Source organism: Lynx canadensis, chromosome X (genome assembly GCF_007474595.2).
Source record: "Lynx canadensis isolate LIC74 chromosome X, mLynCan4.pri.v2, whole genome shotgun sequence".
NCBI classification, from domain to species: domain Eukaryota; kingdom Metazoa; phylum Chordata; class Mammalia; order Carnivora; family Felidae; genus Lynx; species Lynx canadensis.
The window spans coordinates 15,547,510-15,575,501 of NC_044321.2; the positions used below are offsets into that span (position 1 = coordinate 15,547,510).

A 27,992-nucleotide genomic window follows, 5' to 3' on the forward strand; every position below is an offset into this window, starting at 1 on the left:
ACTCTTCGCAGATGACATGATACTCTATATGGAAAACCCTAAAGATTCCACCAAAAAACTGCTAGAATTGATTCATGAATTCAGCAAAGTTGCAGGATATAAAATCAATGCACAGAAATCGGCTGCATTCCTATACACCAACAATGAAGCGACAGAAAGAGAAATCAAGGAATCAACCCCATTTACAGTTGCCCAAAAAACCACAAAATACCTAGGAATAAATCATTTAAGTTGTGGTTTTCCCAGTTCTTGATGGGACATGTGACTTTTTATTGTATCCTAGGCATTTGGGTTATTATATTACAAGATTCTGAATCCTATTTAGATGAAGCATGCAGGTCCTGGGCCACTTTGGCAGGCTGTAATGCCAATGATCGTTCAGTTCACAGAGCCCTTGCACTGCTATTCAGGTCTTCTTCATTTGTGTTACCTAGAGGTCACTCTGAAAACTAAGTGGTTTTCCACACTGTAGTTTCTCTTCTCAAACTTTTCGGTATGTTACTTCTAGTCAAATTCACGTATGGGTCGGTCAGGAGTTTGCCCAAGACTTCCTATACAGGTTTAAGGAACCCCTCTCTCCAGGCTCCCTCCTCTCCAAGATCTTCCCAACTCTAGTAGGGTGGGTGATGGGGGCCACTTACTACTTCTGAGCTGGGGGCTGGGGGAGTCAAAGGCCAGACTCCCCATCTGGCCTCCACTGACAACATGCCAGCGGATGAGGGGAGAGCTGCAATGGGTCGCCTGGTGCCACCAGGCAGGACGCAAAATTCCAGACTCCCCACTCAGTATCAACTGACAACCTGCCAGTAGGAAAGAAGAGCACTGCCCCAGGCCATTTGCTGTCTTTATTTTAAGCCAAAGACCTCAGGGCTTAAGACAACACGCATTCATTATCTCACAGTTGTGTAGGTCAGAAGTCCAGGCAGCCTCACCTGGATAGTCTGCCCAGCAGCTCTCAAGGCTGATATCAAGATGTCAACCAGGCTGGACTCTTATCCAGGGACCTGGAAGAATAATCCACTTCCAAACTCACTCAAGTTGCTGGCAGAATCCGATTCCTTGCAGGAGGGGGTCTGCAGTCTCCGTTTCCTTGCTGGCTGCCAGCCTGGGTCTGCTCTCTGCTCCAGCAAAGTTGCCTGTATTCCTTCTCACGTGACACCTCCATCTTCAAAGCAGCCAGTCCCTCCTCAAGCTCTGAATTTCTAGGACTTCTTTTTTGGCCACTAGGCAGAGAAAGTTCTTTGCTTTTAAGGGCTCACGTGATAAGATTAGGCCCACCATGATACCTCCCTTTTGGAAAGTCAACTGTGTCATATAACATAACACAATCACTAGAATGATAGCACATCACATTCTCAGGCTCTGCGTATTTGGGAGTGGAATCTTGGGGATTCCAATAATGAGTGGAAGCTTAGAAATTCTGCTCACCTCACTACCACTGGGGAGAGGGCAGGATAGAGCTCATTATTTGGTCCAGAGGTTCTGCAATTAGAACGTATTAATTCTAGGGGCACCTGGGTGGCTCAGTCGGTTAAGTATCCGACTTTGGCTCAGGTCATGATCTCGTAGTTCATGAGTTCAAGCCCCATGATGGGTTCTGTGCTGACAGCTCAGAGCCTGGAGCCTGCTTCTGATTCTCTGTCTCCCGCTCTCTCTGCCCCTCCCCCACTCATGCTCTATCTCTCTCTGTCTCAGGAATAAACATTTAAAAAAATTTTTTTTTAAAGAACGTATTAATTCTAATGGACTTGAATTGAGCAATATGTTTACACTATCTTGCTACACTATTTGTGTGTTTGTGGTAAACATTTCTTTTTATAATTTCCAGCATGATTATGTTTTCATATATATACATATGTAGGTATGTATATATACACACATATTCAAAAGCTACTTTAGAAAGAACATTATAGGGGCACCTGGGTGGTTCAGTCGGCCAAGTGTCTGACTTCAGCTCAGGTCATGGTCTTACGGTTCATGAGTTCGAGCCCTGCCTCGGGCTCTGTGCTGACAGCTCAGAGACTGGAGCCTGCTTTGGATTCTGTGTCTCCCTCTCTGCCCCTCCCCCACTCATGCTCTGTCTGTTTCTCTCTCAAAAATAAATAAACATTAAAAAATATTTTCTAAGTTAAAAAAAAGAAATAACATTGTAATATTGTTGAATGTAGAACTACAGTTCACAGGCTACCAACCCATGTGTGTGCCTGGGAAAAGATATTAGATTAAAAAGGGTGACGCTACCTATCGGTACCATTGCACAAAAGGCATGCCCAAGCTTTATGAAGCAGCAGGATCCCCTAAAGTTTTAAAAATATCCTAAGGCCCCTGTCCCAACTCCTTCCCCAACTCCAAAATGCTGGCGATGCAGCTTGCCTGGGGCAGGGCCAGGCTGGAGACTCACTGGCAAGGAGTGCCCTGTAGGACCCCACATGTCACAAGTGTAAATATCCAGTGATGACCACAGCGACATCCTAGATGGTTTAGATTTCAATCTGCTAGGAAGCTGGGGAGTTGAAACACATGATCTTAAAGTCGCTTTCTAAGCTCAGATTCAATAATCCTGTCATTAAGAAAACAGGACTCCATTATGGATAATCACCAAGATCAACTGGGTCAGGGGACTGCTCTCCCTGAGTCACAAGACATCCCCCCACATTCTTCCTGTGCCGCAACACTGACCAAGTCTGAGGTATCTGCCAAATGGTGTGGGGTCTTACTGGTGGACCCATTTGTCCTCAATTACTCCAGACCCTTCTTGGTGTTAACATTTCTCACAATAGCATTTAACAGGTTCTAGTTGTTAGGATTTTGTTTTCCAAAGGAAAACGATGTTATTTAAATTGTAAAGAATAATTTGAGGGTGGGTGATGGGTATTGAGGAGGGCACCTTTTGGGATGAGCACTGGGTGTTGTATGGAAACCAATTTGTCAATAAATTTCATATATATAAAAATAAATAAATAAATAAAAATAAATAAATAAAATAAATAAATAAAATAGTACTCAAGAAAAAAAAAAAAAGAATAATTTGAGCAGGAATTGGTTGCTGAGCAGGAATTGGCCAAGGACCCCACAGATGAGGAACAACTGGATAGTCAAGCACCTGGATTATTGATCACTGATAGAAAAGACAGCCACACTCCTTCTGAAAAGCATGTCTGAACGTTACAAAATAACAAGTTTCCTTACTAATTAGTAAAATGAAATATTTTCCCAAATTGCCTTGCTTTCACAATTTGTAGGAGAAACAGCCTAAGCCCAAAACTCCGGGCAGTGCTTGCTCCTTTGCATTGAAATCGCTGATTTCTGGAAAGGATCCTTTAAAAATCAGAAAACAAAACAAGCACGATTCTGAATACAGAACAGCAACCTGGAAATCTCTATTTTATGTCACTTATGGAAGTAAATTTGTGATTCTTTCTTAAATCAAGAATAGCAAAATAATGATGAGCTTTATCTCAGAGCGGTGCAGATACGCAAGATGTGGAGTGGGCACGCTGGGGAGGCACAACGCAGCAGGCGGTAACGCGGAGGGGCTTGCTCCCATCAGGACAATGCAGACACCCAGATGATGCTGTGGGCTTGAGCTCAGGTTCTAGAGCCAGCCCGCCTGCGTTCCCACGCACTCTCTGCACCACCCTAGCTTGTGTGACCACGGATGAGTTTTTTAACCTTAAGACGCCCATGCCTCGGTTACCTCTTCTGAAAAACAGGCATGCTAAGAAAGGACAGTACCAATACCATAGAGTGGTGTAAGCATTTCATGGGATAAAACATATGAAGGGCTTAGCCTCCTTTCCGCCTGGTACACAGTAGGTGCTCAACAAATGTTAGTCATTGTACACAGACAGACACGGTGCCAGGCAGCCAGTAAGCCTGGAAGAGAACGTAGCCATTATTATTCCAAAAAGTAACACAGCAATCAGGGCCACGAGATGCCCGTGGGTTCATTTAACACATTCTAACAGAGTCGCCTGATGAATCCCGTCAAAAGCTTCCCAAGTGGCATCCTAATCGGTTACATCTTTGCAGAACAATGTCTAACATCTGCTCTCCAGAGGACAGAATGACCAAAAGGCCAGGTCACAGGAGCTACAGCTGCCATCCTGTGGAAGAAGCTACATTTATGGCAATACAATATTCCACGTAACGTATCTCATTTGTGCCTTATAGCCCTTGGTGCCAGCACATAGACACCAGTAGGCGCTCCCTCCGCAAGTACGGCAGAACCCATTGCGACTAGATAGTGTGAGCACATTATGTAACACACCCAGGAAATTTCTGCTACCTTTTGCAGAGACGTTAAGTGTCTTAAAAGTGATATTCCATATCATCCACAAAATTAATGGCCTTTGTGTTGGTAGTTTTTTAAAAAAAGTGAAATATGAGCAGAGAGATCCACTTCAGGGTCTCTGAATGTAGAATAGTAACTTGGAAATCTCTACGCCATTTGTTGAAGTAAATTTGTGATTCTTTTTTAAATAAGTAACAGTCCCACCGAGGGGCACTCGCGGCCAATAGCATCCACCCAAGCAGCAGCAAAAGCCCAGGCCCGAGGGGGTGGGCACCGTGCCCCCCCAAACACTACACCCTCTGTTCCCTCTTCTTGAGGAGTGGCATCATGTCGTCCGCCTCCACTGGCTACCATGAACAAGTGCCCCTGCCCAAGAAAAGCAGGAGGAATGACGAGGAAGAAAGCCACATCTTACCCCCCGCCCCCGCCCCTGCCCCCGTCCCTGCCCCAACCAGAATGAGGAGCAGAAACCCCGTCTTTCACAATTCCCGGGGCACAGAGTCTTCGAGCAGCAAGTGCGACGCTAGTAGCGTCCCCCAGACAACGCCCGTGGGCCAGAAAGCAGTTTAAACCACACGGTCACCAGATCTACAAAACACAAGTTTCTGTCCAAAATACAGGAAGCTTACTTCAGTCTTGCACTGCACTTAACTGCCACACGACCTCTTAGTAGTACGTCCTGCTGCAAGTACTCTCCTTTGTAACAGGAGAGCAATCAGATCCGACTCAGACTAAGTGAAGCATCCCCCCAACACCTGCCCCCGCTGTCGTATTTCCAGAGAGAAGGTCTTTCTCTCTCGTTGACCCAGATAACTTCTGTTACCATTGTTCTTGCAGAGCCCACGTCTCAGACTTCGCAGTGAACACCGTGCAGCTCTGACAGTGGACAAATACGCAGTGACGTCTGTCTTACTCACAGACCTGTTTCATCAGCAGCTTCCAAGATCTCACTGAGGATTCCACCTTGTGGGTCAACCATTAAGGTGCTGACAAAGTGAAAGCTATCTGAACTGACCTCTACAGTCACAAGTATTGTGAAACCAGTGGACAAGGATTCACTTTATGTTCAAAGTAATCCCTAACAGTAACTAGGGGGCCACATGCTACCACTGAAAATGGAAAGGCTGTTGTGACTCAGAAACAAATGAGCGGAGGCACTGTGAGAAGAAATGATGCAGTCGTATATATTTGGAGAGAGATGGATGTGTTTCCGTGTTACCTAATGATACCAGAGAGCCAACAAAGTTTGAATAATGAAGGCGTAGACAAGTCTTCCTCACTGACAAGCCGTGTGAACAAGGAGCCATGACACGTCAGGTCATGTGTTCTGGAGACTGCGGGGCGGGGGGGGGGGCAGCTGCCAGCACAAGCCCAGGAACAGAGGAAAGTGTCTTGGGGGTCTACCCGAGTCCCCAGGCCCCCACTCCACTGCGCTCGACCACACAGCACACACAAGCAGACCTGAGAGGCACGCACAGCTCTAGAGAGGGGGCTGGGCTCTTTGGCAAGATTTGAAAAGGACAGAGGGGACAGAATTCAAATCTTACTCTGTCACAGAACTAAAATTTGAAGATGAGGGTTATCATAGGAAGAGGGTAAACGTACGTACCTCCTTTCCATGATCTGTTCCTCTCATACGGATAGAACTTAAAGGTCAGTAACTTGAAGTAGAAAGGTAGAGTTCTGGGAAAGTTCCAGCACAGGCCCATGCTTACAGAGGGGATAGTTTGTGCAAGAACTTTTTTTTACTACCGTCCCCCAAGTTTTCAAACAGATGTTTGACAGGATTTCGGATCTTAACGGATTTGATGTCAGGGAAGATGGAAAGAGTACATTGTTAATATTTTGTCTAACAAGAAAGCAAACAACAACTAAATGCTATACAAAGATAAGCTGTTTGGGCTCAAACACACGTGTACACAACAAAATTCAGAAATATCCAGGAGGATTCCCACAGACTTACTGAAACAAAAGGTGTATTAACAAGAAAATGTCAAACTTGAGAAAGCAAATTTCCTTTTATTTCCCACCCAACTAAAAGAAATGGAAGATGAAAATTGCCAAAACAAAGCCGTTTTTTTTTTTTTTCAAAATAAGTACAATCATAGCGCTCAGTTGGCAGTTAATTCTTTCTCCCCACAGAAAACAAGAAATAATCTCCATCCTCCCCTGTATCTTTTACATAGCCTCGGCAGCCTGAGATACATTTCTATTATGAGGCTACTAGATAGTGTAAAAAGGAATGTTTTAAAACTCCTATTAGCTCAAGCTAGTAAAACCGTGTTCTTCTATATTGTGCCACCATTAAAAGCAGCATTAGTACAAAAAATAAAAAATAAAAATAACCACAAGCAAAGTAACAATGGGCTTTCTCTCAGAATGGTACAAATATGCAAAATCCTAACCTTTCACCTCACTCATTACAAAACAACAGTATTCTTCAACCACTTCAGACAAATACACAACACGCTCAGCATATGCCAGAGAGAGATCCAAAACACCTAGCAAATGAAGGCTGAGGCAACGGGAAACCAAGCTGAAAATTGTTACGCTCAGCATTGGACTTGCAAGCTACAAGTAAAAATGCCTCACCCTTCCAGGACGGGCTCCAGGACCGGCCGCATTGAGCAAAGTGTGCATTTCCCTAATGCGTGTACAAACAGGCAGAGAGAATGGCTCACTTCCTCACACAGAGAGCATCAGATCAATTTCAAAACCAACAAGCATATTCTTTTAACCCCTACCACAGCTTCCTGCTTTCCACGCATCTATTTGTGTAGGACAAAATACCAAGGGCCTGCGTCCCGCTGCACTTCACCAAAGGTCCCCTCTCAAAGCAGTCAGCCATATGCTTGTGGGCTCAAGCTACAGTTTCGAGGCTTTTTCTTTTTTGAATTCCTTTGGCTAGCCATTAAAAAATGTGAACCTGTGAATACATGTCAGGAGAACCCAGAAAAAGGCTGCTTAGGAATCCTTTGCTGGACTAAAATACACTGTCGTCTGGATCTGGGGGTAAAGTTCTGAAAGACCCTGGTAATTAAATCCAACATGAGGAAGATGAACTTCTATGAAAGAGCCCGTATCTGCCTTGAATAGGCGGTTATCTTTCTGTTTTCTATGGCAGTTTCAGGTCCCAGAAGGGCAGCTGTTTTTTTTTTTTTTTAATAAATGACTTTGAGGATTTCATCCTAGTACCTCCTATTATTGCACCCCAAATTATGGTCTCTTGTGGTCTGTTCCAAAAAAATATCCAAAACTCAAAGATTTGGCAAAAAGGTATGATTGTGTGACCTTTTGATGCCACAGTGATATATTTTCCATAAAGTTCTACCCCCCAGCAGAATCATCTAATTCTCTCTGGAAATGTAACCTGATTTAACTAATACTTTGTTAGGGCATTTTACAACCCTATAAAAGTCACAGGATAACATACAGAAAAATGATAAAGTATGCTGCTTTCTTTTTTTTTTTTTTTTTCCTTTTTTGGTAGAGATGATAACCCCAGAGGTTAAGACTTCAGTGTCCTCTAAAATATGAACCTGTTTTGGATATAACTTAGCAATCTTATTTGAATTTCCTTTTCTCTACTGACTTTTTGATCAGTTTCTCATAGACTGCATCAGTTTTGTGATTCTGCTAGTTCCCTCCTTAAGTGAGTCCAATAAAACTTTGACACAATCAAAATTGCCCTATGTGTGTGTTTTTAACAATTTAAGAATTAGTCATTGATATTTTGGGGGGGGGGGGGCCGACAATCATATGGTCCCTGGAGGGTGAGTTCTGGGCTTCAGGCTCCCTCAGCTACCATACTCATAGGGCAGCTATGTGAAGACAACCGGACTCAGGCCGATCGATCAGCTCAGTTGGCTAGTGTGACACAAATAAGGTTCCAACATCAGGCATGACACCCTCCATCCGCTCACAGAGGCCACAGCTTTAAACAGATAAAAATAGGGGTGCTTGGGTGGCTAAGTCTGTTAAGCGTCCGACTCTTGATTTCAGCTCAGGTCACGATATCACGTTGGTTGTGAGACTGAACCCCGCGTCAGGCTCCATACTGAGAATGGAGCCTGCTTGGGATTCTCTCCCTCCCTCTCTCTCTGCCCCTCCCCCATTCACACTCACTCTCTCTCTCCCTCTCTCTCTCTCTCTCTCTCTCAAAATAAATATTGTAAAAAAAATAAAATAAACGGAAAATAATATAAACGTTGAGAGTGAATGAGCAGCAATGCCACTCCCATGGGTAAATACACAAGAGAAATGAGGGCCTATATCTGTAAGAAGACTGACACAACAATGTTCAGAGCCTTTGTTCATAAAATACCCAAACTGGAAACAATCCAAATGTCCGTCAACAGGAGAAGAGATCAATTCTGGCATAGTCATAAAATGGGATACTATACAGCAAGAACAGAGGACTGGTGTATACAGCGACATTTTGTTGTGCAAAAGGAGCCATACATAAAAGAACACAGATTTAATGATTCCATTTTATATGAAATTCAAATGCATGCTAGCCTCACCTCTAATGATAGATTACCTATGGGGAGGGGAATGACTGGGAAAAGGCATGATAGTACTTTCTGGAGGGACAGAAATAGGATTGATCTGGATGATGGTTACAGAGTGCATATGTGCATAAAGAAAATCAAGAGGTATGGTTTTGACCAGCATTTTACTCTATGCAAATTTCACCTAAAAATGAATAAATTTTTTAAAAAGAGGAGGGATAGAGAAAAATGGATTCTAAAAAAAGTGAACAGGGAGAAGAAAGGAAAGGGGGATTTGAAAGGATTCTTCTTCCACATGTACAGTAAATAAATAAGAACTAACTAAATAAGGGGTGTCTGGTTGGCTCAGTCGGTGGAGCGTGTGACTCTTGATCTCAGGGTTGTAAGTTCAAGCCCCACATTGGGTGTAGAGGTTATTTAAAAATAAAATCTTAAAAAAAAAAAGAACTAACTAAATAAAATAAAAAGGAGGATAAACCCAAAAGGGCATGACTGTTATGTACCCTAGCTGGGTACATTTATGCCTGCCAATAAATCTCGGCCCGAGAGCCGGCAAAGCCCAGGCATCTTCTTGACAAGGGGGCGATGGGAATGGCTGGTATTTTTCTTTTGAAAAACTGAGACAATACAGAGTTGAGGCTGGATACTGAATTCCAACACCTTGGGGGGACCATGCTCAATAAGGACACTGATTAATGATCCGATAATAAATGAATCAAGAAAACACTTAAGGTAAGCTCTCTGATGGCGGTTAACAGAGGTATAAAGGCACACAAATAAACAATGGGAGTCCACAAGACTACCCAATTCAATTCAGGGACAAATTATTCTCAAGCTAAATAATGCATATGTAAACCCACTCTCAAAACTACAAACTTATGCCAATATGATTATTATTACCTAAAGATGTACTTTTAGCTTCTCGAACCCTCTATGGCAGTTTTCATTATTGTTAAACTCCACTGCAGCCACCTACTCAATCTTCAATAATAGGCCTAAAACATTCCCAGTGGGTGAAGACTTGAAAATAGATTCAGCCATCTGAAAGAATAGAAGTTTCTTTTTCTGCCAAATGTGACAGCCACAAGTGGTGCAGCCCCAGCCATCCCGGCCACGTCCTTTCTGGCTGGGGTGGGACAAGTGCCTCCAGAGAGTGTGACTTCCCACACTGGGACTGCTCTAGCGGAGGGGAGACGACAAGCGATTAGGCACTCAGGCCGGGGGAGAGGGTGACATGGGACAGGGGCACCCTCAGAAGGGGGCCAGCCATGTGCTAAATCCTGCCTCCTTTAATCTTCAGAGTGGCCAGATGAGGCAGTCGGGCTCCAAAAAGGAAACAGATGGCACGCCCGAAGTAGGTAATGTGAGGCGGGACCAGGAAGGAGACTTCCAAAGTGGGTGAGGTACAGTGAAACTATGAGGCAGGAGGCGGGGCTAGAAACCAGGAATGAAGGGAAAGGAGTATGGAGGATGGGGACTTGGGAGCAACCATCGTCTGGCAGAGGGACAATCCCCTGGGGCAGGGAGCCAGCAGGATAATCCCTGACCTGGCTGGCCTCCCACCCTCCCTGCCATCTCCCGCCAGCACTCCTCTTGAGCCAAAGCCCACGGAAGCCTGCTGTGGTGGCCCCAGCCCCAGCCCCAGGCCCAGCAGGCAGACGAGGGCGGAGAGAGGCCGGGGAATGACCTCACCTCGGGGTTGGCAGCGAGGAGCTCCTGCTCCCCAGCACTCCCGCAGCAAGGAGAATGGGTTCTGAGGCGGCCTGGGTTCTCCCTACGCTGTGCTTCCCTGTCCTGGGGCCCACCAGCCCCCACAAATGCTTAAGCAGGCAACCCAGCCTTGAGCCCTGAGCAAAGTCCAACTTGGAAGCTCTCTGAGTCTATGGATTTGTGGTTTGGAATGAGGGAGCACTAAGCCTATAGGACATCAAAATAAGGGTTTCAAAATAGGGCCTCCCCTCGAAACCGGTGCCAACACTGTAGTCTTTGCTCCTTCCCAGTGATGTCCTCTATCCTCCCAAGTCCTCCCCTCTTTCCCAGGGTCCTCCTTTCTCTTTCCCATGGTCCTCCCTTCCTTCCTAGGGTCTCCCTCTCTCCCACAGTCCTCCCTTCCTTCCCAGAGTCTTCTTCTCTCTTTCCCACGGCCCTCGCCTCCTTCCCAGGGTCCTCCTCTCTCTTTCCCATGGTCCTCCCTTCCTTCCTAGGGTCTCCCTCTCTCCCACAGTCCTCCCTTCCTTCCCAGGGTCTTCTTCTCTCTTCCCCATGGTCCTCGCCTCCTTCCCAGGGTCCTCCTCTCTCTTTCCCATAGTCCTCGCCTCCTTCCCAGGGTCTTCCTCTTTTTCCCCACAGTCTTCACCTCCTTCCCAGAATCCTCTTCTTTCTTTCCCAGATCCTCCTTTCTCTTTCCCATGGTCCTCTTCTCTCATTCCTTTCTCCTCCATCTTCACACCAAGCTTTTATCTGGAAAAACCCTCCTGCTACACAAGAATTTGGCTCAAATTCAAGGGCAGTCCTTGTCCCAAAATTGGGGGTTTTGTTTGGAAGGGCAAAAGAATTACACCCCCATTTATACATCAGTACAACAGAGTCAATATGTGATAGCCCAGATATAATATTTTCCTACTCTTAAAATGGGAAAGAGCTGCTAGGTTCAACTGTAGTCCAAGAAAAAAAAGTCTGTACTCCTACAACTATTTATAAAAAGCAAGTTATTCAGCGTGTTACCAACAAAACTGTCCCCAGCCTCTGCACAACAAAAATAAAAGAACAAGGGGTGCCTGGGTGGCTCCCTCGGTTAAGTGTCCGACTTCAGCTCAGGTCATGATCACATGGTTCGTGGGTTCGAGCCCCACATTGGGCTCTGTGCTGACAGCCCAGAACCTGGAGCCTGCTTCGAATTCTGTGTCTCCCTCTCTCTCTGCCCCTCCCCTGCTCGTGCTCTGTCTCTGTCTCTCTGTCTCTGTCTCTCTCTCTCTCTCTCTCAAAAATAAACATTTAAAAAACTTAAAAAAAAAAGAAAAAAATGAAATGTGAGCAAGATTACTCTGGGGCAAGATCCTAAGGAAAGACTGAAGTGGGTTCCTATTAGTTCTAGACTGGGGGCAGGGTACAGGTAGAGGGCCCAAGAGTTGGACACTGTTTTTCACGATCAATCCCTTTTCATAAAACCCTCCCATGTAGCTCTCAAGTCACTTTGAGGGGGACACCTGCTTCTCTGGGCCCAGCACCCCCACACTACCTGCTCCTCACAGCCATAGGTCTTGGGCATGGTCTGCCCAAGGAGAAGCCCTGGGGATTTCTGCACACAACCCTTCCAGTAAGAACAATCCTGTCTTCTCCAGCGTTAGATAGGAAGTTTATGGCAGAAAAAATTTTTAGGCCTACTTGGTATTTCCCACAGGGAACAGCCTCAAGGTGATGTCTCTCCCCACCCCCCCCCCTTTTTTTTTACTCAATTCCAACCATTATTTAGAACTGTGCAGAATGTAATTTCTTAACACGAATGAGCTACATTTTGTAATTAACCCCTAGATGACTTCTGCAAAGGGCATAATTTTTAAAACATTCCTGAAAAAGTAGATTTTATTCAATGCTTCATGGCCACAAAGGGGAAAGGAAAATACCACTCCTATCAAAAAAGCAATATGAATACAAAGGTGTAAAACAGCATAACTGGAATTCTACATTTAATTTGACTGCTACTTGACTTAAATAGTCAACACAAGGGGGGGCCTGGGTGGCTCAGTTGGTTGAGTGTCCAACTATTGATTTCGGCTCAGGTCATGATCCCAGAGTTGTGGGATCAAGCCCTGCATGGGGCTCGACACTGTGTGTGGAACCTGCTTAAGATTCTCTTTCTCTCCCTCTGCTCTTCTCCCCGGCTCATGCTCGCTCGCTCTCTCTCTCTCTCTCTCTCTCTAAAATAAGTAAGTAAATAAATAAAAGTCAAAACTAGTTTCACCCCATGAGGTTCCTCGGTAGCTCAGGTAGTTGAGTGCACAACTCTTGAGTTTGGCTCAGGTCATGATCCCAAACACATGGGATCGAGCCCCATATCAGGCTCTGCACTGTGTGGAGGCTACTTGAGAGTCTCTCTCTCTCTTTGTCTCTCTCTCTTTTTCTCTCCCCCCTCCTCTGCCTCTCCTCCCTGCTCTTCCTCTCTAATGTATATATAATATTATTATTTAATATTTATTTATAATCTTGTACATAATATATAATACAATATTAAATAATATTTAATAATTAATATTTAATAATATATATTTAATCATAATTTTCCCTCCAGATGTGCCAAATGTCTCCAATTAATTCCCTCTGTGAAGCATCCCATTGACGTAAGTCATGGCAGGTGTGAGGAGCCTTGAAGGTTATTTTACTTTTTTTGAGTTTTTGTTTTAATTTTAGTTTAGTTTAGTTTTAGATTTATTTTAGTTTTAATTTTAATTTCAGGTAATACAACGGAGTATTAGTTTCAGGTATGCAGTATGGCAATTCAGCACTTCAAAAGATCACCCTGGGCTCACTGGGACAGATGTGCTCCTGAATCTCCACCTCCTAGTTAATCCAACCCCCCCACCCCACCCCCACCCCCAGCTTTGAAGCTTTCTGTAAAGGAAAGCCTGGAGCTCACAAGGTCGAGGTGCACAAAACTGGACCACAGTGTTCATTGCTTTAAAAAAAAAAAAAAGGCAAAGATAGACCCACATAGGACGAATCACTGGCCTGGCCAGCTTCTCCATTCAGCACTAACCTTTGTGGATTCCCCAAGGGCACTCTGAGGGAGGAGCTTACCTCAGGAGGTCAAGGACAAGGGAAAAACCCTCTCAGCTTCTCTTTAAAGTTTCTACATTTGCCATACTTCATGGTAAGATCTTTCTGTAAGAAAGACCAAAGTCCACGCAAGAAAATGGAGATGCCCTCCAGGGAGAACAATAAAAGGAAATGAAGTCCAGTGGGGGTGGGGGGAAGGGAGGGAGTAAAAGTGGTCTGTTTTTCTGGGCCTGTGAAGTACTTCTTGACCCTCTATCTCTCTTTTACCCAAGTGATGACTCTTAAGCCAAAGGAAGCTAAGAGGTTTCTGATATATATATACATATATACATATATATATACACACACACAACTCAATTTTAAAAAAACTAGTTTCATTTTGAATGGAATGGATAAGGGTTAAATTCCTTTAAAACATCAAAGTAAATGAACAAGTACATAAAACAATTTAACAAGCATTATATCTTTCCAGCATTTTCTAAGTGACACATCACTTTAAAAAGAACATTCTGGGCCTTAAGAAAGTGATTTCACAATGGCTATCTCTAGATACCTAGTGCAAAGCTATACATGCTCTTCTTGATAGCTCACAAGAGGTCAAACTGTCAACTCATCCCCGACGTGACCCCATGAAATTACCCAAGTGCCCCCACAGTTTTGGTCAGTAGAACCCACAGAGGAGACAGGAAAAGGGTTTCACATTGTACTCACTCTTACAAAGTTGTCAGGGAACAAACCTCTCCTGCCGTTGATCTGTCCCTCCCACCAGCCTCCATCCTCCTTCCTGATGTTGGTGATGATCTCACCCACGCTGATCGTCAGCTCATCGTCGTGCTGGGCCTGGTAGTCAAACTCCACTATGGCCTCCACTGAAAGGAACAGGGACAGAAAAAAGAGCACCTTAGATCAGATCTTGGAGAAGTCTGAGGCCCACCAGCCCTGGAAGATCAGTAAAGTCTTATTAAAGGGACTTCCCCTCTACCAGTACTTAAAATAACAGGACCCCACACAGCAACCTGATTTTGGTTAACCTGAGGCCTGTCGCACAGAAACCACAAAGCGCAGGTCCGTGGTCAGGCACCGGCAGAGTGGCCTACAGTTCTCAGGGCCAGCAGGAGCTTCAGAGGGGAAACCACACAACGACAGAAGGCCAATCACATTCGCACTCCCAGAGGGAGTACAGCATCATTTCCCAAGTGCAAAGAAGGCAGATAACACACGCAGGTTTGGTCCTTAGGTGTTCCCAGCCTTGCAAAGACGAACTGTGTGATGTTAACGTCCCTGGACCTCAGGCATGCAAAATGATAATAACTCCCACCCTAAAGAAATAATGCCCATCTCTCAGCCACAAGATGTACTAAGTCAGCTGACACTGAGGGCCCTGCTGGCCAAGCCAATGTCTCTGGCTGCTTACGTCTGCAGGGTAAATCTGGAAAGACCAGACACCCTCAGGACAACTACCCTGTCAACAGACGGCTTCTCAGGCAGCAGCACCATTTTAAAGTGTTCCCCCAATCTGTGGTGATTTTTTACATTTGGTCATAGGTGGAGGCAACAGACGACACAGATGCGACTTGTTGATAAAGCACAGGTGCAAAGTAGCAGAGCTAAGCAATCCCGAGCATGTTAACTCGTCCATGGATAGATTATGCAACTCGTCTATGCTTTGGGTCTTGCCTCATAACCACCTCAACCAATAAACCTCTTGTCCTTTTCCTTCTATATTTGCAGCTCAGGATGAATGAATGAATGGCAAATGAATAAATACAAGGATACTGAAAATTTGCTGAAACCCCAGGTGGTGAATTAGCAACTTAGAAATTATGGAAATAGAAGAGGAAAAGTTTTAAATGAGCTCTGTAAGAAGCACAAAAGTGAACTCAAAATGGATCACAGACCTAAATCTAAGAGCCAGAAGTACCACATTTCATAAGTAAGCACAGGATAAAACCTTAGCAATCTTGGGTTTGGCAACGATTTCTTCAGTAGTCGACAAAAAAGCACAGATGACTGGAAACCTCAATACAATGGGGTAGGTTTCCAGGAAAAAGGTGGGTAGGTGAGTGGGCCCCCTGTCAATGGGCTTTGTGTCTCCATCAGGGATGAATTCCCAAAGTGCTTCCAGATCAGAAGAGCCTGGCCAATTCACAAGCAACTCAAAGTGAAATTTCTTTGCCTGGATCATTATTTTCATTCCAAAATTAGCTGTCATGAATCTTCCCAGGACGAAGTTGAGTTGTAAACCCCCTTCTCATCACTTGTAAACAAAAAGGAAGAGCATCAGAGCCTGAACAAAGCAACTTTTTCCGATTTTTCCTGGTTCCTGACAAGTACAAAGGCAGAAACACTCCTATTTTCTTGCATCATGCTCTGCTCCCCAGCAGCTAAAATGAGCCACCATGACAATTGGAACCAGGTCAATTAAAAACCAACTTTCCTCAGGGGCACCTTGGTGGCCCAGTCGGTTGAGCGTCCGACTTCGGCTCAGGTCATGATCTCACAGTTCGTGGGTTCAAGCCCCACATCAGGCTCTGTGCTGACAGCTCAGAGCCTGGAGCCTGCTTCAGATTCTGTGTCTCCTTCTCTCTCTGACCCTCCCCCACTCACGCTTTGTCTCACCTGTTTCTCAAAAATAAATACACATAAAAAACAAAAATTTTTTTAAACCAACTTTCTTCAAATGACCCAGACAGGGATCCACTAAAGCTCTGCAAATGGAACTGAGCCGGCAGTAACCAATGTTTCTGTGCCCAACATTTCTCCTGCATTATCTCATTTAATCCTCACACTATTATGATGCTCATCTTCCCAATTAAAGAACCTGAAGCTCAGCAAAGCAGTTAAGCTCATTTTTCTGAGCCAGTGCTCTCCAAAGTGGGATGCACTCACTTCAGGGATTAGTTGACATCATGAAAAAACAATCAGAAGAACAGCGATTCATTTTATTTTAATTTTAAAAAGACAAAAATTCAACATCCCTTATATTCCATTTGAAAAATGACACCGGTTCCTTCATCTAGCCTCCAGGTCAGGAAGCAGCCTGAGGCCAGCGGGGCCCCTCAACAAGGCTGCCTGCTAGAGCCAGAGCCGGCTTGTGGCTCCGGTGGGGGGAAGGTCTGCAGATCTGGGCAGCCTCCTGATGAAGCCTCTTCATGGCTATGACCCCTCAATAAATGGATGAAAGGCTTAAAAAGAATTGTGTGAAGAAATCAGGGGTTGTAGACAATAGTCAACATGGGAGCAAGGAAACAAGGAAATGTCACAGCTGCTGCCTTCGGCTCCTGCTGTGAGCTCTGGGCCAGCCATGTTGGGAGGTGAGCGTGAGGACAAGCCAACCAGATCTTCCAGGGACACGACTGAATTATCAGGACAAATGAGAATACAGGTTGTCTTCCACTGCTGATACGGGTGTAAATTACCTGGTTATAGTATGTAACTATTCAGATTGCAAGATATTTAAATGTACGTACCTGAATCATGAAGACAAAGGTCTTCATTTTCCACCAATGTCCAAATTCCTATAACACTCAATCTCATGTTTTCCCAGAGTCCACTAAACCTAATAATAAATGTTTAGAAGCTTCTTTGGGGTTTTCTCAATCAACTAGTACAATAATACATGCATACAATCTGTAAATAAATATATACATGGAACCACTCTATTATTTTTTTTAATAATAGGTATTTTTTTTAACCAAGAAAAGGCCTGGAACACTGACCTACGCTCCCCAAGGCTGACCCCATTAGTGCTTGCAGACAGAAGCTCATAGTTTGTCTGAGGGGAACAGGAGATCACGGCGAGTGGAAGGGGCGGGGGCGGGAAGCAGCACATGGGACCTGGCTGGGACCATCTAGACACTGAACTTGAACCCTGTGTACTTTGGGGAAGTCAGAACCCCATCAACTTCCAGAACACAACCTTGCTGCTTCTTTCCTAAACAGCAATTCTCACTTTATTCTGTACACGGGCCTTACCAAAATGACGCTGGAAGAGGACAAAGGAATTTGCTTCAAGATGGTTACTAGGAAGTAAACAGCTGCTGTCTGCTGTCACAAACTGACGAGAAACACATCCTGCTTTTGCTTCAGTCTCTCTCTTGTGATGAGCCCAAGGACACATCTTAATTGACGCTTACTGTAAGGCTGGGGGTTAGGAATTGGGGGCTTGGGGATAAATAAAGCTAACCGCAGGGGCGCCTGGGTGGCTCAGTCGGTCGCGCGGTTGAGCGTCTGACTGCGGCTCAGGTCATGATCTTGCAGTTTGTGAATTCGAGCCCCGTATCGGGCTTGCTGCTCTCAGCACATAGGCTGCTTTGGATTTTCTGTCTCCCTCTCTCTGTCCCTCCCCTGCTCGCGCTCTCTCTCAAAAATAAATAAAACATTCAAAAAAATTTACAAAAAAAAAAAAAGCATAACTGCATGGCTTTTGAGTCTTCCCAATATCCTATCTGGTCTTTCCAGATTTAAACTTGTTTTAAGCTCCTAGACACTTCAGGCATCACATACACCCTGTCCGCCTTCAGCCCCAGCTGGGGGGCCTGACTGCCTCATACCACCTTTCCGGCTCCTCCAGCCCCTAGGCCTCCCTGGGCCCTGGCCTTAAGGCAGTTCCATGTGGTGGGGGCTGCACAGGTGTCTCATCCTCTCAGGGAGCCTCTAAATGCCTTCTGGGTCCAGATCACCCTCAGCTCTTAGTTCTGTTCTCTCTCCTATGAGCATCCATGACCTGTAGTAGGTGCTCAATAAAGCTGCGATACACCGACTGCCCAGCTTGCGTTTTATAATGGCAGGTAGTTCTCTGCCCAACAAAGATGCTACCAAAATGCCAAGTGTCAATCACATTTTTGCAAATCAAGTCAGATTCTTCAGTGCACTAACGGAGCTTGCTATTTAAAGAATCCTGTGGTTAATTCTTTTGTAACATGAATAATCACTTCCTGCTTTACTTTTCCTGTCAAGATGAATTTTACATATCAGCTTTCTCTAAGAGGAGGAAACCTATGTATGATTTTCTTAAGCACTCATAAATCATGAGGCTATGTCTCTCCTATCCCCCTGAAAGGCTCTGTCCTGTGTCCTCTGCGAGCCATTGAAAGGTTCCGGACTTTGGCTGTCCACTACAGTCCATATCACTTGCCATATTTAGCTATCGAGTACCTGAAGTGTCACTGGTCCAAACTGAGATGTGCTGTAAAATACACAGCAGGTGGCAAAGACTTATTAGGAGAAAAAGAATGTAAAATATCTCATATTTAGATTGTACATTGAAATGATATTTTAGACATGCTGGGTTAAATAAGTATATATTTTTTTTTTACCTTGTTTCTTCTTGCCTTATGAACGTGGCTATTAGGACATTTAAAATTACACATGCAGCCTAGTATTATACTTCTGTTGGACAGAGATAATTTAGGATAATGCTTGGCAGACAGGAAATCAAGACCTCACACTTCATAAACAGTCAAAATATTCACAAGAACCCATGAGAGAAAGTCTGTGTCCCCGAAACCCATTTCCTTGGCTTTAGGAAGCTGCAGGTAGGCTGCAGGAGCTATAAAACATTGCCTGAGATTTTTTTTAATGGTACCTTTTGGGAAACTACCTGTAGACATGAGCACAAAATTAAAACACTAAGCTAAATACAATATATCAGAGGTATAATTAGGGCAACAGTAAACAAAATCCCGTATTGAAAGACACCATAAATTACAAAACTTAAGGAAGTCTCCCTGTCAGAAAAATACCACCCTTCAGTTGCCTGCTGTGCCAACAGCCGGCCTCCACACGTTTGCCGCATCTCCGGTCGCTGCAAAAGCCAAGGCTATGGTTAACCCGTGTGTACAAACGGATAGAGTCAGGGGAGAAAAGAGGTCTGCTTCGACGCGCAAAACGTGTCAACCACCCAGATCTCTGCCTTCAAACTTGCTGGAATGTATCCTCCCCCAAAAGATGAAATGTGTGCTTCTTAGCAGTCAGTTGGCTAAGCCAGCTGCCAAGCACCTTTTCACAGCAAACTTCTCACGGTGGCATTTCAGAGGCCCCTCTCTGCAACCCGGCCCCTCCCTGCCTCTATGCACTGAACTTCCTGTCTCCTGTCACTTAACTGTGCCACAATTTCACAGTGGCTTAGCCCAGTCATACTACAAGCTCCATCTGGGAAGAGCCCTGGTCTTTTTCAGGATTCTACCTCCATTGCTTAGCCTCAGGTCCAGCTCCATAAATATCTGAATAAAGCAGAAAGCATGAAGGAGAATGAAAGTTTCCCAATTAATTTCCTTTGTCTATATATACATATAGATGATGCCTCAAACCTCTCGTGCAGTTTAAGCAGTCTTAGGCTTTAAGAACTTCAGATGTACACACAGCAAAGGAAACCATCAACACAATGAAAAGACAACCTACTGAATGGGAGAAAATATTTGCAAATCATATATCTAATAAGTGGTTAATATCCAAAATACATAAATAATTCGTATAACCCAATAGCAAAACAAACAAACAAAAAACAAACAAAAACCACACACATACAACCTGATTTAAAAATGAGCAGAGGATCTGAACAGACATTTTTCCAAAGAAGACATACAGATGGCCAACAGGTACATGAAAAGGTGCTCAATATCACTAATCATCAGGGAAATGCAAATAAAACCACAATGAGATATCGCCTCACACCTATCAGAATGGCTAGAATCAAAAGGACCAGCAATAACATGTGTTGGTGAGGATGTGGGGAAAAGGGAACCCTTGTGCACCTCTGATGACTACCATATGATCCAGCAGCCCCACTCTTGGGTACGTATCTGAAGAAAAAGAAAACACTTAACCGAAAAGATAGCTGCACTCCTATGTTCACTGCAGCATTATTTACAATAGGCAAGACATGGAAACAACCTAAGTGTCCATCAAGGACAAATGGAGACAGAAGATGTGGTATATATACTATTGACTATCACTCAGCCATAAAAAAGAATGGAATCTTGCCATTTGCAACAGCATGGATGGACCTTGAGGGTATTATGCTAAGTGAAAGAAAGAGAAAGACAGAGAAAGAGAATTATCATATGATCTCACTTATATGTGGACTCCACAAAAAAAGAAAGAAAAAAAAGCACAGAGATACCGAGAACAGATTGGCAGTTGCCAGAGGTAGGTAGAGTGGGGGCCAGTGAAATGGGTGAAGGGAGTCAAAAGATACAAACTTGCAGTTATAAAATAAAGAAGGCATGAGGATGTAATGTAGAGCATGGTGACTATAGTTAATAATACTTGACTGCATATTTAAAGTCGCCAAAGGAGTAACTCTTACATGTTCTCATCACAAGAAAAAAACTCTGTAGCTACATGTGGTGGCGGAACGCAACTAGAACTCTTGTGATGATCATCTTGAAATATACACAAATATCAAATCATTATGTTGTACACTTGAAACTAATATGTTATATGTCAACTATACCCCAATACAAAATAAAAAGAACTGTTTCATTTGTGAATTTGAAAGAATAATTTCTTAATGTTTTGTTCTAGTCCTGATTGAAGAAAGCGTATAAAATCAAGAACTAATTTTTTTCCAAAAGAAGACTTTACCAAAAAAGACCATCATTCCTGATCACTGGAGATAGAAAGAACACTAGTTACTATCTTGTCAAATCCTTTTCCTAATTTTATAGACGAGGAACTGAGGCCTGGAAGGTTCCACAACTGAGGCTGAGAGAGAGTGAGAGTTAAATCGTGGCAGCATCAAGACTGAGACTAAATTCTCCCACATCATAGTCCTGGTGAGACAAGAGAAGTTGTGAAGTGAAAAGGAGGAAAACCAAGACCAGCAAGATCCAGATATCCATGTCACTGGGTTTATTTTCCTTTCATATGCAGCTTAGTTCCCAGAATATCCAGGGAAAATTACACCAGGCAGGAATATACAAGAACCTGTGTTCAAATCTAATAAGAGAGAAAAGAGATCAGTGGTTGCCTAGGCCAGGGAGTGAATGCAGAAGAATACAAAAGATGATACTGGGATGATGGAAATGTTCTAAAATTAAGTTGTGGTGAGGGTTTCACAATGCTGTAAATTTACTGAAATCATCGCACTGTACACTTAAAATGGTAGAATTTTATATCTCAATATAGGTATTTAAATTTTTTTATAAACGTATTTACTGAGAGAGGGAGAGAGGGAGTGTTTGTGTGCACAAACAAGGGAGAGGGGCAGAGGAAGAGGGAGGGAGAGAATCCCAAGCAGGCTCCATGCTCAGCAAGGAGCCCACCACAGAGCTTGATCTCAAGACTGAGATCATGACCTGAACCAAAATCAAGAGTCAGATACTTAACCCACTGAGCCCCTCAGACACCCACCTCAATATAGCTTTTAAAAATAAAAAGACCATGTATGTGATGTATATTCTGGAATGTATGATCGTAGATATCACTCATTGAGGTGGTTGACTGCCTTTGTGCCCCGGGGAGAGACCAATCCCCATGCAGAGAGGGGAATCCATTTGAGGGACCCCCCCCCCCTCCCATGAGATACAGTCGGATGGGACTTGCCACCTCTGACAGCACAGGACTCAACTGTGGCTACCAACGGCCAATGGACATGACAAAGACTGGATGTGGCTGGAGCAGATCCCCCAGCAGGGCTCCCAAAAGAGGCAGGGATCTCCGGGGCTCCCTGGTTGCCATCTTTCCTCAACCTGATCTTCCAGCTTTTCCTTCCATCCTATAAACCAGCCAGCAGCCCTCCAGTAAATCCTCCTCGGTCTTTGGTCAAGGGTGAGTTGGTTTCTGTTGCTTGCCACCAGAGAACCCTAACAGATACACTTGTACATCAATGTTTTGAACAGACTCTTCCCTACACAAGGCCCGGTTCTCAGCATCCCATGCTCACCTGGTAGTGCCACGGCTGAAGGTGTAGGTCTAAACTTCCTAGGTTGGGGCCACTGGCACTGAGAGGACCTCCAAGTCCAACCAAGTTGAGCTCCACACCAGCACACATTCCTTTCGCATCTTCACAGACACACCACTAAGGAGACCATTCAAGGCCCAAAAAGGGGTCATTCCTAAGGACTGAAACTGTTAGAACCTGAACATGAGCTTCCCCAAGGAAGACAGGTGCAGAACACAGACCCCAGGGAACAAAGAGCTACTGGGCCTAAGCTCTCTCCCCGGGCACCGTGTGCCAGGGGGGCTGCCTGCAGGGTTAAACGATGTCTGTAGCGGCCTAGCAGCAGCTCCCAGAACTGGGCATGCGCATGGAAGGGAAAAGAGAACAACCAAGAGAGAAGAGAAAGAAGCAACCAGCTGTGAGAGAGGAAAGAAGGCCCACCACTGACTGCCTCCCATGGCACTCGGGACGCTCTTGTCACACCGCTCGCTGGGCCAGCCTCCCAGCCCATCTCTCGGCCCGTGCCGCCTGTACCCAAGCATCTTCACGGTGGACGTGAGCTGTGGGAGAAAGAACACAGGACTTAAAGCCTGGTAGGCCTGGCAGTGAGTTCTGACACAGACATTCACTAGCTGTGTCACAGGGGCCACACACCTTGCTTGAGTTCATTTGCTCTGTACTTCAAATCGGAAGATGATTACCCAGTGGGTTGTTGCAAAGATGAGGGACGATGCTTGTAAACTCCTGTACACAGAAGCCGCTCTATAAATGACAGCCACGAGCCTTACAGGCCTGTGTGGTGCTGTGCCACAAAGGTTTCCCCACACGTGTCCTCTCTGCCTGGCCCCTGGAATGCGAACCCTTAGAGGGCAGATCCAAGCATCTCTTCCCCCTCACCTGGTGTCTGGCACATAGTAGGTGCTCAATTATTGTTGGCGATCGAATGCATGTCCTGAGAAAGTGTTACCCCAAACCATAGCTTATTGTAACTCAGCACAGCGAAACGCAGTCACAGATGAGACTTGTGTGACTTGTTGTGTGACTTGAAGGCTAGAGGAAGCCAAAACCAGCATGGCCAGTCAGTCACAAAATATGCTCTGGCCCACAGGTCCAACCTTCCCAAGTGCTACAGTGATCAGCCTCCACTCCATTCCCACCTCTGCCACGACCACCGCCCCTGACAGCAGAGGGGCCCTGGAGGAGAGATGAGAATGGGAGGTAGGGCGTGGCTGGGTCGCCAGCTCCCTCAACCAGAAATGCTTCACAAAGTCGGGGGGGGGGGGGGGGGAGTCCCTCACAGCCTGTGTTTTTTGAAGCCTTGGCCTCAATAGGCCTCACGCAAGGAGCCAGAAACAATGAGTTCTTAAACACTTCCCAACGAAAATTAACCCCTGCAAACCTAATGCACAGCTCTTCTAAGAATGTGCTTTAGATACACTGGACAAGAATAACTTGGCCAGAAAAAGAAATAAATAAAAAAGAAGTAAAATTAAATAAAAAAGAAAGCACAGAGAAAGTATGCAGATGAACCTGCAGGCAAAAAAAAAAAAAAAAAAAATAGCAAAGAATCAAGACAATTGATTACAGATGATAAACATGTAGAGCGAATGGTTCTATGCAGCACAGAGGAGAAAATAAATTGCACCTTAGAAAACCGGTTTAATAAGAAGACATTTAAGTCAAAAACAGTTTAGCCACTTAAAGAAAACATAACCTTTTTTTCAGCAGAAGAAAGCAAGCACATGGATGTTGCTTTACATAAATATTTGACAGTTTTAAGTAACAAGATAGCTTAATTTTCTTTATATAATGACAGTCTATTCTCAGATTCAAAGGAGAGACCTAAAGGCGGGTGCCTAATTAGAAGGCGATCCCCTATTTTTCTCAGAGGATCCAAAAGGTTTGGGGCCAACCAAATTTTAAAAGGAAGAAGAGGGGGCACCTGGGTGGCTCAGTAGGTTAAACGTCTGACTCTTAATCTCAGCTCAGGTCATGATCTCACAGTTCATGACTTCCAGCCCCTCATGGGGCTCTGTGCTGAGGGAACTGAGCCTGCTTGGGATTCTCTCTCTCTCCCTCACCTGCTTGTGCTCTCCCTCTCAAAATAAATAAATACACTTCAAAAATAAAATAAAAGGAAGAAGAAATAGTCAAGTGTCTGCTTATACTATATACTAATTTAATTTTAAATTAGTATATAATATAGGGGCGCCTGGGTGGCGCAGTCGGTTAAGCGTCCGACTTCAGCCAGGTCACCATCTCGCGGTCCGGGAGTTCGAGCCCCGCGTCGGGCTCTGGGCTGATGGCTCGGAGCCTGGAGCCTGTTTCCGATTCTGTGTCTCCCTCTCTCTCTGCTCCTCCCCCGTTCATGCTCTGTCTCTCTCTGTCCCAAAAATAAATAAACGTTGGAAAAAAAATTTTTAATAAAAAAAATTAAAAAAAATAAATTAGTATATAATATAGAGATTGTACAAAATAAGTAGAAAACATTGCTTTTCCCCTGACAGCCACCCATGTCATGAGCCAGTTTTATTCCACAGATGTTGCATGGATGATTGAAACACATTTAGTTATGGATAAGGCATCGAAAATGCTTGCTTAGGGGCGCCTGGGTGGCTCAGTTGGTTAAGCACCCAACTCTTGGTTTAGGCTCAGGTCATGATCTCATAGTTGGTGAGTCGGAGCCCCGCATTGGGGTCCATACTGACAGTGTGGAGCCTGCTTGGGATTCTCTGTCTCCCTCTCTCTCTCTCTGCCCCTCCCCCACTTGCACTGCCCCTGTCTCTCTCAAAATAAATAAATAAACTTTTTAAAAAATCTTTGCTTAAACTTCTTTATTAAAAATCAATTCAGGGGGCACTTGGGTATCTCACTTGGTTAAGCGTCTGACTCTTGATTTCAGCTCAGGTCATGATCCCATGGTTTGTTGAATTCAAGCCCCCCTCCCCCCACACTGGGCTCTGCTCTGGCAGTGAGGAGCCTGCTTGGGATCCTCTCTCTCTCTCTCTCTCTCTCTCTCTCTCTCAAATAAATAAATAAACTTAAAAAAATTAATTCATAGAGGGGTGCCTGGGTGGCTCAGTCGGTTAAGCATCCAACTTCGGCTCAAGTCATGATCTCACAGTCCGTGAGTTCGAGCCCCGCATCAGGCTCTATGCTTACAGCTTGGAGCCTGCAGCCTGCTTCGGATTCTGTGTCTCCCTCTCTCTGCTCCTCCCCTGCTCATACTCTGTCTGTCTCTCTCTCAAAAATAAAGAAAACATTTTAAAAACGTTTTAATTAATTCATAGAGCCCTATAGTACAAGATGCTTTGTAAGGACTGCAACAGAATACAGCCCTGGCTTTTCTCAAGGACAGTATGGGGGTGGCCGGGGAACTGGCTTTAGAAGTGGCCATGCTACCTGAAAGAAGAAAGCCACAAGGCTTTCTGCTGACTTCAGGGCAGCTATGTGGAATGAGGTGTAAGAGGCAAGAGGAGAGGGGAAGCAGGTCAAAAGGAGGGAGGTGAAGAATGATTCCACAGGAAAAAAGCGGTCAGTCTGCCCAGGGGCAAGGCCTGAGTCACTGCATGGCTTTCTGTTCCTTAAGAAATGCACGGCCTGGTAAGGGAGAAAGTAGACAAAGGTGACAGGAAACCACAGGAAACCATTGCTGCCACCCCCAGCATATTCCATGTCCCTCTTCAGGCTTCACTTACACCCCCAGGTGTAATGGTCCCTCTAAAGTGTGAGCCCCCAGAAGGCAGAAGGAAGTGTAACACAAGCGTGTGGGCCTCCTAAAAGAAAAGTCACGTTGCCCAACGCTTCCTCCCTCAAGTGCTGAGCTGACCGTTTGGCCCCATCGGGCGCTCAAGCGGCGCTGGTTGCCGAGTGGAGGGAAACCTGCAAGGATGATTTTTTGACAAGAAGCTGAAAATCCAAGAAGATGGGGTCCAAGACAAATGCACGGGGCTGAAAGTGCAACATAAGGGCACAGCGACAGCTCTTCGAAGCGGTCTGGAATTTCAAACTGTTACAAGCGTAACTCCTCTGTGCTCCCCAGCATGCAATCTGGAGATGATACCTGCAGCACCACACTGTGGACGTCATGAGCGACCGTGCACTTGACGGTTTCATCGTGTTTCACGTATGACACGATATAGCAATCACGAGTCTGCCAACATTATAACTACCAGTGGCTTGCAACTCTTTTCAGCTGGCATTTTTAACAGCTGAAGAACAATTTGAGATAATAGTTGGTAGTCAAGTATCTACTTCAAGACCATTTCCTTAATCAACTGCATTGTAAATACTTTGTCACAGTATCAGAAAACCACTTAGTAAGTATGTGCCCACATAGATTAACACAAAACAGAAGTTTAAAACCAACAGGTTTTTTTCCGTTGGAGATTACAATTTAAAGTTGGACAAACAGAATAATACATAAATAAACTGGACTGGGCTTTAAAATTTTGAAACATTTTCCAAAACTGAAGCATGAGGTTAATAAAAATAAATAAAGCTAAAAGGATCGACACCCCACATCAAAACACTTCTAGAAGGATGATCCAAGAAGAGCAATATGTATTTTTTTTCAGAAATAATTGCATTTAGTTTCCAAATACCATTTTTAACTAAAAAAAAAAAAACCCCAGGCAGCCTCGTAAAAATGACCGATTCCAAGTCTGGGGCAGGAAAGGGAACAAGCCTGAAACATCTTGTCAAAAACAAGAAATAACTTGTCAAAGCAAGGTAGCCATCAAAGACTAATAGTGTCACGTCAAAAGAATACAGAAGTGAATGAGAAAAGGCCCCTACTGGCCACAAATGGGACAAGAATCAGTAAGAATAACTGCCATGGGGATGCCTGGGTGGCTCAGTCATTTGAGTGTACAACTCTTGATTTTGTCTCAAGTCATGATCTCACAGTGTAAGATGGGGCTCTCAAGGAGGGGGGGGGGGCTCTCTCTCTCAAAACAAATAAACATTTTTTAAAAAGGAATAACTGCAATGGATTGAAACACATGAAACAGGTGTGATGTCTCAAATCGATGTATGTTGGGGCACCTGGGTGGCTCAGTTGGTTGAGCGTCCGACTTCGGCTCAGGTCATGATCTCACAGTTCATGAGTTCAAGCCCCACGTCGGGCTCGGTGCTGACAGCTCAGAGCCTGGAGCCTGCTTCGGATTCTGTGTCTCCCTCGCTCTCTGCCTCTCCCAAGCTCATTCTCTCTCTCTCTCTCTCTCTCTCTCTCTCTCTCTCAAAAATAAATAAATATTAAAAAACTGATACATGTTATATGATCTATGTTTCATAGCGATTTTTTTAGAAAATCACTGATAACTTTTATAGAATGCTAGGGAACAAACTCACTTTTCTGAGAACTGGTAAATTAAGGGAAAGAATCAAACATTTGTCCTGCCTTTCCCTTATGACTTTAGTATAACCAAATAGTTGTTGAGGAGAAATTTCTCATTATAGGAGTATTCTGGCTAACAAAGGAAGAAGGAATGAGGCAATCAACATTTTGTAACCTTTAATGTAATCCAGC

The 27,992-nt window shown here is 44.6% G+C and overlaps 1 protein-coding gene across 3 annotated transcripts in view; it reads right to left on the reverse strand.

Moving 5' to 3' along the window:
• SH3KBP1 (SH3 domain containing kinase binding protein 1) overlaps positions 1 to 27,992 on the reverse strand; it is a 334,711-nt gene that overhangs the window by 270,280 nt on the left and 36,439 nt on the right. For 2 of the 3 annotated variants that reach the window (XM_030304713.1, XM_030304714.1), the window contains one exon: positions 14,290 to 14,447. In XM_030304713.1, the coding sequence (XP_030160573.1) occupies positions 14,290 to 14,447 (158 nt within the window). Of the gene's footprint in view, positions 1 to 14,289; positions 14,448 to 27,992 lie in introns of those variants that run through there. The other variant, XM_030304716.1, reaches the window with a different exon arrangement.